Genomic DNA, 14319 nt, shown 5'->3' with positions numbered 1-14319 from the left:
ATGAGATTTGGATACCGGTTATCTTTTCTCTTTGTCTTTAAAATACCGACACCAGTCAGGGCCAGGCTTTGCAGCTGTCACATGGCTTCATACATCATCATTATTTTAATTATTTCCTAATAAAAACTAAAACTAGAGCAGTTTCACAGCACAGTATGGTACCAGTTAAGTACAGTCCCTATAAAAAGTATTGAACAAACTTTGATGCTTTTGCCTTTTATTGCTTTAATAAATGGAATGATGATCATTTTAAACTAGTTGACTGTAAAGCTTGTTTTTGTACTTCTTTTATTAAAAAAGGCAAAATATATCAATCACAATTTCATTTACAAAAGCAATAACGGGAAAACATCTATGGTAGTGAGTACTTGAGAACAAATAAGCAAAGCCTTGAGAACAGTCTTTCTTTTTTATTATTTATTAAAGTTATTCCAAACATTTTTTTTGATAAATTAAGATAATCAGCTCAGTAGTAGTGGCAGTGAGAGTATAGAGGTACGTTTGATCTAATAATGAAAGAAGACGCGTGAAGAAAAGCAAGGATCCGTGACAACAAATGAGATCGAATGGCATAGGAAAGGTCACCTCTTGGAACGTGGACAGATTTAGATATTTTCTTTACGAGCTGAAACACGTCACAGCAGGAAAAGAGCATAAAGGTGAGTAGCAACATGAAACGCGCCTGAATTCGGTTTACCTGCCGTCGTCCCTGCAGTCACACTGACAAGGAGACACTGGAAACAGACCTACTGTTTACACCTGTGCTTTTGAACAGGGCCTGCTGTGAGATCAGTATCATCATAAGACGTCAAAAAACAATTTGATTTTGTCTGGAGCATTGCCTTCTTAAATCTCCTAGTGACAGCAAAAAAATAAATACTCTTGCTTTGGGGTACAGAGTGAAAAAAATGAAATTTGGAGTTGCTTATAAAAGAATTCTCTGAAACTTGTGAGTAACTTGTACTACTAGAAGTGCTGCGGCGTTGATTTTACCCTCTACCTCAACAAGTCCTTCAGGGCCCACTGCTGAGAAACATCCCCACGGCATGACGCTGCAACCACCATGCTTCATAGTGGAGGATGGTGCGTTTAAGGTTAAGTGTTTGGTAGTGTCAGATCATTCCTTCAACTTTCACTTTGCCACGCTACCGTGACATTCTGACAATAGTCGCTCATAATACAATTCTCTGAAACTACTCAAGTTAACCGAATGATTTCCGTAATATTCTTTTACTCTTTCATTATGCAAAAAAAAAAAAAAAAAAAAAAATGATGCATATAAACACAGCAGGAACTTTATGGGAATCTTCTTATATATTATGTACAATCTGTCTCTCTAAAGCACATGGAAATGCATCAATCCAAAAGTTATAAAATATTTAGTGGTAAAAGAAATTTTTGTGCACTATTAAAAAATCATACTTCCCTGATATAAAGTAGCTTTGTAGCTATTAGCTGAATGTGACTAATGTTATATAACACAAGACATCTTCTATTATTTAAAATATTTATAACATCAGCTCATGAAGTCCTTCAGTATTTTCATATAAAAGATTTCTTTATCCCTCATATCACTGTTCATAATGCTGTCCTTCAGTTCTGTCTTCCATCTTGATCAAACTATCTTCATGAACTTCAGCACACTGTAACATAATCTGCCTCTCTCCCTCCCTCTCCCAAACAATGCCCTCATTTTCCTTCCTTCTCTCCCGGCTGCCCTCCCACATAATTCCCCCCACATCCTGGTGGCCTTCGCCCACCACCACCCTGTCCCACAGCTCGCCCTCCCCGGGTATTTGCGCATCCTCGTTGACCTCCCTCCCCCACTGCAGGGCGTGCTGGGGGGCCGGGCAGGCCGTGGACGCCAGGGTGGGGACGGAGCTCAGGGTGAGGAGGGAGTCCGCGGAGACCATGGATGTGACCGTGCTGGAAGGAAGGGTGGAGAGTTGGATGAGCTGAGGGTGGCTGGTGGCGGAGAGGTGAATAGGGGGAGTGGGGGTGAGGTGCAGCAAGGTCGGGGCTTGCTGCTGTTGCGCCACCTGCACCACGTGGTGCGTGGGCAGTTGGAGGAACTGGTTGTGAGACACATCTCCCTGAGTCTGAGCAGCGAGCGGCAGCACCACCTGCTGCAGCGGAGTGAGCAAACCACCCGCTGCATCCTGACTCTCTTGGCTCTCTTGGCTCTCTTGGCTCTCCTGGCTGACAGAGGGCTCCTCATGCTGACTGACTACCGGGGCTGTCTCGAGGACCGGGATGGGACTGCTTATCACTGAACCCCCATTAGCTGCCAAAGCTTCAGCTATGAGCACCTCGGGGTGGCTCTTGGCCTTGTGGGCAACAACCGAGTCCTTTTTCTCAAACTTTTTGCCACAAATCGAGCAAGAGAACTGGTAGGAGGCCTCCGCGTCATGCTTCTTCATGTGCCAGTTCAAAGAGGCCTTCTGTCGGCAGGTGAAGCCGCAGATCTCACACCTGCCACAAGATGGAGACACAATGCAGGTTATAGTGTGCTCCGATTCAATCAATCCATCCATGACGCCTCCTCTTTGCTGCAATTTATTCAAATCCTATGAAAGAAGTATTCAAATCCTTTACTTAAATAGAAATAGAAAAATATACGTCATTATATGCATCAGCAAAAGTACTGTATAATAATAATAGTAACTCCAATTTCTATAGCACCTTTCAAATAAACATTAGAAAGTACTTAACAAAGACATAAACATCTGCAGTTTTAGAAACAGGAATATGAAACAAAGATAATAGATAATTTAATTTAATTTGATTAATTTAATTCAAACCATAAACCACACAAAAAAACGACTTGAAACTAGGAAACGCTCTCTGATAAAAGTACGTTTATGGGAAGGATTTAAAGATCACAGTCAGCGGACCCGATTTCCTCAAGCTCATCATTCCACAGCTGCTGGGCTCTAATTAACCTCAAGTTTCATGACGCCAGGTATGGTGCTAAAACATCAGCGATACCTGTCTCATTATTAAATTGTTTGATGATTATTATAGCATTTAATCATTGTTGCGAGCTATGTTCAAGATGAGCCATCAACCACAGCATTATAACTACTGACAGGCAGTGACCTGGCATAAATGTACATGTTACTTAGACAGGCCCCCCCACCCCATAGCAATGACACTCGACACTTGATGGCAGCAGCCATCCCCAGCAGAATGCAGCCTGACACAGGCACACACACAAAAAACTAAAAAAAAAAAAAAAACATGAAGAACAGCACAAGGTGTTGACCTGGCCTCCAAATTCACTAGATCAAACTGATCAAGTATCTGTGGGATGATCCACAGAGGCCCCTCCCCTCATCCCATAGGACCCAAAGACCCCCACTAGCAACACTCTGTTGCCAGACACCACAGGACACCCTCAGAAGGTCCATGTCCATTCTCTGATGAGCCACAACTGTTTTGGAGGCAACAAGGGAGACCTACACAATATTAGGAAGGTGGTCATAATGTTGTGCCTGATCGGTATATATGTACTGTATTCTATTAATAACAGACATGTCATTTTCATCTATAATGTCATATAAATCTGCTGTAGTGGAACAGTAACAAAATAAAGAGTAAATTCCCTCAGAGCTTCAGACAGTCTTACGCATAAATATTATATTAAATGCCTTTTTAGTTGTGGCTGTTGGTTAAAAATGAATGTTCATTAAGGCTGACCTAATGAGAACAGTTTGTACCCTAAAAACTACAATCAATTACAAATACAAAATACAACAATATTGGAGGGGTGTCATGTTTGAAATGCAAAAGGTTCTGGGGAAGGAGCTTGAACTCGAGCCGGTTTCCCTCCTTCTGGGTCTTCCCAGTGAATGTGTAACTGATATATATCAGAAAAAAACTGTGTAATATCATGACATTTTGTGGCAGAAAAAATATTCTTCAGCACTGGATCTCAGATAAGACCCCCTCAGTGGTGGGATGGCATAGGACAATAATGGAATACACACCTCTGGACTTTCTCACCTGTCTTCAGCACTTCAAAACTAAAGCTCCCACTGAATTTCACTCTGTATTGCATAATGTACCAGGAACTGATCTTTCTGTTTGGGTTTTTGGTTTCTGTGTTGTTATTCTGCTCCCGTCTTCTGTAGGTTTGTTTATAAAAATTAATAAAAAACGAATAAATAAATAAATAAACCCCACCTGAAGAGAAATTATTTGGCTACTTCCGCGTAACACTGGACGCGAGCCAGAGCAACATGACTCTGTATTTTTTTAGTTCTTCCTCGTTGTTAAGCCTTTTATTGTGACGAACCACTGTGAAATGCTTTGACAACTCACTGTATCGGCTTCTCTCCTGTGTGAATCATCCGGTGCACTGCCAGGTTATGAGAGCTCTTGAAGGCACGAGCGCAGTACTCACAGATGTAGTCCCTTTGATCTGAAAGACAGACGTCACATGTTTTACGCAATCCCAGTAATCTGGAACTTAGACATGGTGTCAGTTGGCATCAGTGAACATCCGTGTCCCAATATCACCTGTGTGGTGCTTTGCATGGCGCAGCAGCTGCTTCTGCAGACGGAACAGGCGCCCACACGATGGGTGATCACACACATACTTCTTTTTTAGCAAGTGCTGGTATTTTATGTGATGCTGAAATTAAGAGACGGGAAAGTCAGTCAAAGGTGCTTTATCATGTCATGCATCCACAAATTTATTCTTCATCTCATTCACAGGCCAACAAGGGTGATTAATAATAACTTATTATTTTAGCTGCATTAGTGCCTTTAAATGTATTGCCATGAGTTGTCATGGTTACAGCTGACCTGTAGGTACCGTGGGTGAGCTAGGACGGTATCACAGCCCTCCATTTCACAGCGGACGTACTGCACTGGCGGCTTTTTCCTGTAAAGACGACAAAGGGAACATTATACAATAATCCCGGTCTATTCAAATAACTTCCATCATCTAAAATAATAAGCATAGCTGAGCCTCGTACCTTCTCTTTGGCTGCCGGGGGCCTTTGTCGCCTCGTTTACCTCGTCTTAAAAGAAAAAGGATAGAAGAATTCAAATTAAATTCAGAATGATATGATTAAACTACATGGAATATTGACTTAGACTGACGCTAAAGCGATTCAAAATAGCAAATTCATTATATAATTAATATGAACAAGTGATGAATCAGGCTGAGGTGACTATTGTCAGCAGGTCAGTGTGTTTACAACGGAAATAAGCAACATGTGCCGCTTGGCCTGGAGGGATGTTTCTGATCCCGGCCCCACTGGTTCAATCTGCCGTTCATTACTGACAATTATCAGGTCCTACAGCGTTAGTCTTAATTTTCTGATGCCTCATATATTTGTACGATATGCTGGTTTACTCATGTGTAATCACTACTACGCCGCTGACATGGTTTTGACACTGACACAGTAACTTTGTGAGTACACCATGTGCCTATCAAGTGTTTCTACATTTAATACTTTGGATCAAGGCTCTGTACATTCTTTTTATCAATTATCAATCTCCCGTCATGCATCACGTACTCTAATCTGTATCACATATGTATGCTGCCTGTATGTTTTGTCTGGATGCCTGTATGAAATGATCTGCTTCCTCATGCTGCTCTCTTCTCCTCTGCCCCATCTCCGTCTTCTGTTTCTTTTTCTCTTAACAGCCAATCTCGAGCAGATGGATTTCCCCATGTGAACTGGTCAAGGTTACTTCCTACTAAAAGGGAGTTGTTGTTTTTTTTTAACCTCCTCTCACTGTCTTAACATTCACAAATCTACATATTTCCAAGAAGACAAACCAGTTTTAAAAAAACAACAACAAATGAATAGGTTATGGGTTATTATCGGACATTGTGGCTATTCCTAAAACTATCATTCAGCTTACTTCCTATTTGGCTCTACACCATCTTCATCCTGCACATCGGCCGCGACCGATTCCTCCTTTTTCGTGCCGTTCTCCTCCTCCTCCTTCTTGATCTCCTTTCTACGCCCTGTCGCACGTCGCTTTGGCTTTTCCCTTGGAAATTAAGAGGTGCATCTAAATGTACGACTGAGATGAGCATTTTAACATTCACGATGTCTTCATGTCAAGTAACAGTCACAACCACGTGCTTATTACATACGACCGACGTACTTTTTTGCATCAGGTTTGGAGACGAGGTCCTTTGAGTCTTCTTCCAATGGATGGTCCTCGTCCAGGGCCACGTCTGGATCTGCAACGCTAATAGGGACATCAACACCATACTGGCCACACTGAACGGACATCCAACATGTATCGCTCTAATCTAAATGTAACAAGACAAAATAACACTCACTTGTCTGTGTTTGCTTTCGCAGCACCAATGTCCTCTCCTGATAAAAACACACAGGCAATGAGTTTGTCAGCTGTGTTAGAAGTGATATTTTCCGGTTTGATTTCAACACCAGCATGCTACCCGCTGACGGCGCAGTAAAAGGGATGCAAGTGGTCTTACCACGCGGCGAAGCCTCCGTCTCTGCCTCCGTCTCTGCCTCGGGCTTGCATGTTGTTGCTGGTGTTGTGCACGTGTCTGCGGCTGTAGGTCTCCCCTTTCCCTTCCTAGATTTGGACAGCTTTGGTCCGAGAGTGTGTTTGGATGCTGAGAAAGTCAGTGAGGCCATGGATTAGTGACAAATCTGTTAAATTACAGCAATTTCAGGCATATGTGCTGATTGTGTCTTACCTTTATTTGCTGTTCCTTTACTTATTGCATTTCTGTGTGTCAGAGAGAGAGAGAGAGAGACAAGAGTAAGAGACACCAAAGAAAATATGTGCATTCAACTTGTTTCGTTTTGGTTCAATATCTGTTAAACCTATAGCTTTAAGAAACCCCAGTGCTAGAATACACTTCCGATAGTTCTAACCCCTCTGCAGTGCAAGTGCCTTTATTTTCACAGGGGATGCTGCGATCTTGACGCAATAATATGTCAACAACATGCCTTTATGCACGCACTTACTGCATGACAGGTGCGATTTTGCTGCGTGATTTTGCAGGTCTACCGCGTGCAGGATGCAAACTTGGAGGCGTTATCTTGCAAGTGGCATTCTTGGGCTCATTAGCCTTGCCAGCATCCGCTCCCCTGGCTCTCAAAACACGCACAGGAACCCTTGTGTTGGGACCGCTGGAGTCGCCTGTTAGCCCGGGGGTCACAGCAGCCTTTACCCGCCTCTCGCTTCTTCTCCTCCCGCTGGACGGTTCAGTCGAGTCCGGGGATGTTTTTGCGGCCGCCTTTGAGTCTTCAGTCGTCTCTGTCGCAAGGCGGAGACCTGAAGCCTCGTCTTCCCCCAACTCCATGTCGCCGTGACCCTTACAGACTTAGTTGTTAGCTCAGGCTAGCTTGATGCAAACATAGAGGATTTAACAGCAGCGTAGAAGGAGGCCTCAGCCGGACCGAGTTTCGCTAGTTCAGTCAAGAGTCAATTATCGGAAATAATGGAATCATTTCATTAACTAGCTAATTTACTAAATAAAATAAAAAACTTCTGTTGCATGATGATTATAATTATTTTACAAACATGCGACGTTATTTCCTTCTTAAAGCTATAGCATACCTCATAATTCTTTGACCGAGACTAGGCCTGAATGGGACACTTCCCCTTTAAGAGCAGACGCAGAGCCGCGGATAGGATATGGACGCGTTTGGACTCACGGGCTTCCATACAAATTAGAAAGGGTAATTATGGGATATGTAGTCATAATTTGATCGCTAAATCCGCGCTGATTGCCACTACCAACAGCACTTTACGACTTTATAACTTATTTATCTTACTTAAAACGTATTAACATATGTTGTACACACACAAAATCACGCCTTTTGTCTGCCTGTCAATACGTTTCACTGCAATCTAATTAAATACAAAAATATTTTTTTCAGATTTTGCAATTTAGCACATGTTCACCGACAAAAGCCCTTTGTATAAAAAAAAAAACTCACATGATTGTCATGACGTAGGTGTGCCAACTGGAACTTGGAAAACTGCAAAACTTCCTTGTCACTTAAACATGATAATTACCCTTTGCATTTTAATTGGAGACACCACATGTTTGTCCCTGTACTGTCATCATTTTATAAATGGCTGGGTGTAATCACAGAGTCAGACTTGGCAGGGAAGGGAATAATGTGCCTTAGCTGATGGTAGACAAGTACGTAGTTGGTTAAGTAAGTGAGAAGCGTCAGACTTGGCAGGGAAGGGAATAATGCGGCCTAGCTGACGGTAGACAAATACGTAGTTGGTTAAGTAAGTGAGCATCCTGTTGCCCAATCAGATACTTTCCGTAAGTTCAGATGCTGAGGGTCAGGACTGAGGAGTGATAAGATAAACCTGACTGACTGAGGGAGACCTCAAGGGATTAAGGGAGACTAGTCGTAAAGCAACTGTGCAAGCAGAGTGAACTGAATTGTGTCTTATCTTCATTTGCTGTGGATTTATTTATTGTATTTCTGTGTGTGTGAGAGAGAGAGCGTCTAGAGTAAGTGACAGAGGGGAAAATATGTGCATTCAGATCGTTTGGTTTGGTTCAGTATCTGGTTAGCCTATAGCTTTAAGATCCCCAGTGATAGAACACACTTCTGACAGGTCTAACCTCTTTGCAACGCAATATCACAAGTGCCTTTATCAGCACTTTTCGCAGAGGATGTGAAATCTTGATGCAATAATATCAACAACATGCCTTTATGCACGCACGTACTGCATGACAGGAGTGATTTTGATGTATGATTTTCACGTGCAGGATGCAGACTTGCAGATGTTATCTTGCAAGCGGTATTCTCGGACTCTTTAGCCTTGCCAGCATCCGCTCCCCTGACTTCAAACTACTGAAAATTAATTTATACAGAATGGGGTACACCATCATGTATATGTATGTTTACGCATGTTATGCTTAATATGTGCAGATTTCATTTCCATCAGAGACTCTGGCGCCTTTGTACTTTGTTAATGCTGTCCGAAGAGCAGCGGTGCTGAAAAGTGCAGTGGATAATTACAAGTCTGTGCTCAGTATTTAAGTCATTCATCAGGGTGTTGTCACAGATTACATTGTAACATAATCCTTAGGACAATTGCGGTCACCTTTGAATAGAGTGTCACATAAAGGATTTGTGTCTATTATGGTTGACATTCTCCAGGTTAAGCTACTCCAGACTTTCATTTCTTTTATTTGAAGCTGCCAAAATTCTGTTTATTTATACAGTGGAGACTTAATTCACATCACAATATCCTATTTGTATTTTCTACTCTTCTTCTATTGCTTCGTATTTTTATGTCGTTTTCCTTGTGAAGTACTTTGAAAAGTGCCACAGTAAGGCTGCTGAGTGGCAAGAGCAGGCGAATGTGTCTGTGAGAGCTATTTCTGGAAAAGGGAGCGTTTGTTTCCAGGGTAAGTGCCTCCTGGTAAACAAATGCAAACAGAAGATGATCAGGAAGGTTGCTTGTTCACTTGACGGCTCAACACCAAAGTTATTAACAGTCATCTAAATCTAAACTAGGTGTATAAAAACATACTAAGCATATAAGCATGTAGAGAGCATGCTAGGTGTATAAAACATTTTAGAATTTTATCTGACATAAAAATAAAAACGTCAGGAAAATAAGTGCTGTGTTTGTTTTGTAATTCTGCTCACCCCATATTATGACAGCTGGAAATGAAAACGGAGCATGAAACACTTAAATTAAATTAAATAACTACTGTACTTTTAGTTACTTAAGTATAAACCAACATCAGCTCTGCTCCACAGTTACTCATATGAAATGTATTCAGCCACCTTCAAGGTGGCGTCGTCACTGATAAGTGTGTCGTGCCAGAGTTCAATTTTATTTTAAGCTGCGGGCTCGTGACTTCCTGCGTGTCCTAATGAACTGACACAGAGTTGACTGATGATGAATGGTATCTGTCTGTCTACTTATCAGCAAGTTATCAGAACATTTTCCCATGAACTATTTTCAGTGATGAGGAATAATATATATATATATATATAATGGTGATTTTATATATATATATATATATATATGTATATATATAAAACCACCATTCTTACTGAAAAATTATATAATTCAGTTTCCTGGCACGGCCATAGCTGTCGCTGCATTTACATTTTGTTTGCCTGATGCAGTCCATCATTGCTGTGTGGTGCACTGACAGGTGTGATCAAAGCAGGAAGAACTGGTTGGATGAAACTACAGAACAAATCCCTCTTTATTTGTTTGTTTTGCTTTGTTTAGCAGCGGACGGTAAGAAGTCACATAAGATTTCATCTGAGTCCGGTTTGGACAGGTGAGTGTGAGTTTTAGATTTTATGACTCACCGTCTTCACATTCCTGAGCTCATGTGAACGGCTTTGCCCGTCCATCAGTCGGTTCAGGAACTTGTACGAGTTAGAGCTGACTGGAAATGAAGCGTTCATTGTTATGTGTTTGAAAAGGTGACTTTGTGGAATCGCGAATAAAGCATTGCGTGTGTAAGTTTTTGCAAGCGAGAAAAAACTGAGAGAAGGAGTAAACTAATGCTGACATCTTATGTATTTAAATGAAAGTCTGTCTTGCAGTTTTACAAGGTCATCAGTAAGGTACTCTGTAGTTTTGACTGGTCGCCAAATCACAGGATTTTTAAAATGACTGCATTATTTTCAGCAGCTTCCTGATAAATTGTCTCTTTTCCCCTTGAAGCCAGCTGCGATCATTTCCTTCTGGCAGAAGCCTTCTCAGCCACACAGAAGGTACGTGAACTCCCAACCCATGACTGAGCCGCCATAAAACAGTCCTTTGTTCTAATACCTGAGGTTAAAGTGACTCTAGGTCAGATGGGAAATGAAAAAATATTGTACTGTTGCTTTAAAGTGATGAGTGCATATTTTGACCCAAACAATCGTATGTACTAAAACAGCTATTGCATGCAACTGTAATAACTTAAGGAATAAACCAAAAGGCTCGTCCATTTGAATGAAAGAAGTGCTTTATTCATTGTCAATCAACTGGCTAACTATCGTATATTTGCCCTTTTATATCGTGCAGGCCCTGAAACTATTGTATAAATACAATAATTATCATATTATCTGACAACAATGCTCCAGGTGCTCTCTGAGGGACACTGTCACATCACAGCCTGCTTGTTTTGCATCCCAGGAGATCATTTGTCCACATAAGAATCATCAATAGATAACCATGTTACACAAGTTCCATGGAAACACAAAAAGATGCTCACCCGGATTAGGCACATAACCAAATCATGATAACCAAATCATTTCCCACGCACCGGCCCTCTATTCACTTGTCTCACAAAAACATCTCTGTAGTCTAATAATAGATGAACTATGTTCTGTGTCTGGAAATGAAAGAATTAGGATCAATGTTATCTGGAGGTTTGCTCCTAGAATGACAACTGTGCCTGTAGCTGTTTTTGTTTCTAACTAGATGAGGTTGTTTGAATCTTCTCCTCCTTGCAGCAAAACCCACGCAAACATCCTGTTTCTCAGTACATCATAGAAAACACAATAGGAGATTATACTAAATAACTGGAAACCAGTATATTATGCCATCTGAATGCAAAGTTAAAGTTGTAATAAGAGAAAGTGGATAAAGAGGATACAGAGGATCAAAATGTGCAGTCTAAATAAAATAACTAACTAAATAAACGACTCAGTAAATATGTTTATCCTCTTAAATTCACTAGTTCACTGGTCCAATAGAAATTCTTAAAGAAATCTAAAAGAATTTTTCATTTTTAAAAGAATTACAACGTGTGAACAAATAAGATAATTAATATTAATCAATTAATACAAGGCATATAAGGCCTTTTATTTCAACAAATACTTTTTGTTGCATCTTAATTGTATATACTGAATATATTTTAGTCATTTCTGTCTTCACAAGTCAACAAGTAGATCACGCCATACTTTAGTTTCTGAAACGGAAAAATTACTAGAATCATTTTCCACCATCGTGTCCACTTGGTGGAAACCATGTGTAAACAGGAAGCACTTTGTGACAAATACAAAGACATGAACTGTTGGAACATTGCTTGAGAAAATGAGAATGCGTTGTCGGCAATGTAGGTGCCAGGTTTTGACAAGCTAGAAGAAGATTGTGTAACTTCCTTGAAGCTCCAGTAAATATTTGATATTTATTTTGGTATGTTGGTGTGTTAAAGTGGAGGACAGTACGTTGCGGTGTCTATTTCATAAATATATACTTTCGTTTCCCATGGCATATTCATTATTTTTTAAAATACTTACCCTTTTCTTTAAATGAAGCACTTTTCCTGCTGCTACGAATTTAAAATAATATATTGGAATAATAAATAGATATTTCTCTTTCTAGAAACAACTTCCACAAGTTGTTAATGCATACATACAGACACGACCCAAACAAGAACTACTTCTGCAACTTCACACTGATTTTACTACTCTACTTCCACTACAATAAATTCTGACTCAGAATGCCCAGAAGAATATATATAGATAAGTACAAAACTGCATAATAACTGTATAATGAACATTGATATTAATATGTACAACTGTGCAGGATAACTGCAAGTACAAATTGTAACTGTTTAATCTCAGTAAAGCGAGAATATTGGAGTGATTTCTCCAGATATGCTGTCTCTGTAAAATATCGAAGACTGGGCAAAGGAATGGCAAGAAGAAAATACGTTCCCCTCTCTTCCTTCTCCCTTTGTGCATTTGTCAGACTGCGTGAGAATGACAAACAGACTGAATATACAGAAGATAAGAGCATGCTAGACAAGCAGAACATGCTGTTGTTGGTACCTGGTACTTGGCTATAAATAACAGAAGGCAAATAGCTTGAATGCGTTCCTCTTTCTCTTTGCATTGTTATCAGATATGCTTACTACTCATGGATAACCATCTCTCATCACCATGAAGACTGGATTTTTTCTAAGCCTGCTGACAGGTGAGTCAGGTTATAAAGCATCTATTGTTTTATGTTATGGCTAGCTGCATCCAGAGCTCATCTGACGTCAGATGCGTCCACCGGATCCTGGAAAGTACAGATGATACTCTAAACACAATGAACTGTCATCCTCTCCAAACATTAACACTCCTACTTTAAATTGATAGCTGGTAGAAACTAAACTTTAGTTAGAATCCTTCTCATATTTGTGTCAGGCAAGCGAATTGACATGTTTTTAGCACCTCCTCATACAGTCATGTGCTTAAATGAACATGAAAACTGATGATTTTGACTGTATATTATAACAAACAAACACAAGGAGGGCCAGTGTGGGTACTGAAGCTGACTAACTGACTAGTCGACACCTAATATCGGTGACATAATTTTCTGCTTTTTGGTAACTGTATATTTACTGAAGCAGAATAAGCATGTAAGTTGAAAGAAGTGCCAAGAAGGTAAGCATGATGTTTTCATTTTGAATTCAGCTTTATTTTTGACAGCATTTTTGACATTTTTTTTTAGTAATGCCTGTCGTGCAAGATTAATTGATGTGAAACCTCATGTTCTTCATCTCTCACACAGCCATCTGCTCAACTCACTTCAGGGTCACAGTCTTAACTGAGGTGCCTGACATTAAATCAACAACTGCACTGATTACTACAGAGTCAGAGGTCAGTGAACACTCAACAGCTCAGCTGGTCGACGAGCGTTTGTCTACACCAAAAACGTGGACAAATACGACGACTCCACCCCCAGAAGCAAATACGTCCACTGCAACTGGGAAAACAGAAAGTCAACATATTTTCACTACAGATGAAAGACGTGCTGATGTTACACCTCTCACAACTCCCCAAGAATGTACCCACACTGGCCCTCCAGCTAATTTGACCATACGCCAGCCAGCCTCACAGTCATTACCAGTAAACACAGCATCAGTACATGAAACTCCCACTCTTGATATCCTGGAAAACACAGACATTGTTTTGTCAACCTCAAAAATTTCTGTGACCGCCACACCCAAGACTTCAGATGCCACAGATCAGAGCAAACCAGCCAGCATTCCACTCTCAACACATGCCCATCCCATCTTTCAAAGTAGGGGCACATTCCATTATGAGACACTTTCATCAGCAGTAGTTACTTCTAGACCACAATACAGTGATGAATTGTTGAAAGTATCATCTTCCACATTTGGAGGCTCTGCTGAGAGGGATTTATCTATTCAAACAGTCACAGAGAAAACTGCTACGCTAAAAGAAGCCACAAGTTCAGTCAAAAAGCCAACCTCAAATCTCACAGCAACACTACAAAGTTATTCCCCAAATCACATATCCAGCTACAATCCAATTAATGCCACCCATTCACAGACACTATCCATGGTTGATCAAACAACAGTGA

General features: G+C 40.7%; 1 protein-coding gene across 1 annotated transcript; it reads right to left on the bottom strand.

The window, feature by feature from the left end:
- Positions 1–360: 360 nt before the first annotated feature.
- On the bottom strand, positions 361–7689 carry LOC311498668 (uncharacterized protein). Its single transcript, XM_084559352.1, has 11 exons — positions 6972–7689; positions 6698–6729; positions 6470–6613; positions 6311–6347; positions 6130–6216; positions 5881–6012; positions 4983–5027; positions 4810–4888; positions 4522–4636; positions 4324–4423; positions 361–2472 (listed from the first exon to the last, which is right to left on the bottom strand). Exons 1-11 carry the CDS (start codon positions 7307–7309, stop codon positions 1572–1574), a joined length of 2010 nt encoding a protein of 669 aa, XP_084415478.1. The 5' UTR covers positions 7310–7689; the 3' UTR covers positions 361–1571.
- Between the last annotated feature and the right edge of the window lie 6630 nt (positions 7690–14319).

Source organism: Chelon labrosus (assembly GCF_963514085.1).
Source record: "Chelon labrosus genome assembly, chromosome: 1".
In the NCBI taxonomy this organism is placed as follows: Eukaryota; Metazoa; Chordata; class Actinopteri; order Mugiliformes; family Mugilidae; genus Chelon; species Chelon labrosus.
The sequence above is the reverse complement of the archived record's forward strand: the minus strand, read 5'-3'. Positions and strand labels throughout refer to the sequence as shown.

Coding starts and splice junctions, on each gene's coding strand:
- LOC311498668 (XM_084559352.1), bottom strand. CDS start 7,309: ATGGAGTTGGGGGAAGACGAGGCTTCAGGTCTCCGCCTTGCGACAGAG. Junction 6,730..6,971: donor AAAATCGCACCTGTCATGCA/GTAAGTGCGTGC, acceptor TCTGACACACAG/AAATGCAATAAGTAAAGGAA. Junction 6,217..6,310: donor GCGAAAGCAAACACAGACAA/GTGAGTGTTATT, acceptor TGTCCCTATTAG/CGTTGCAGATCCAGACGTGG.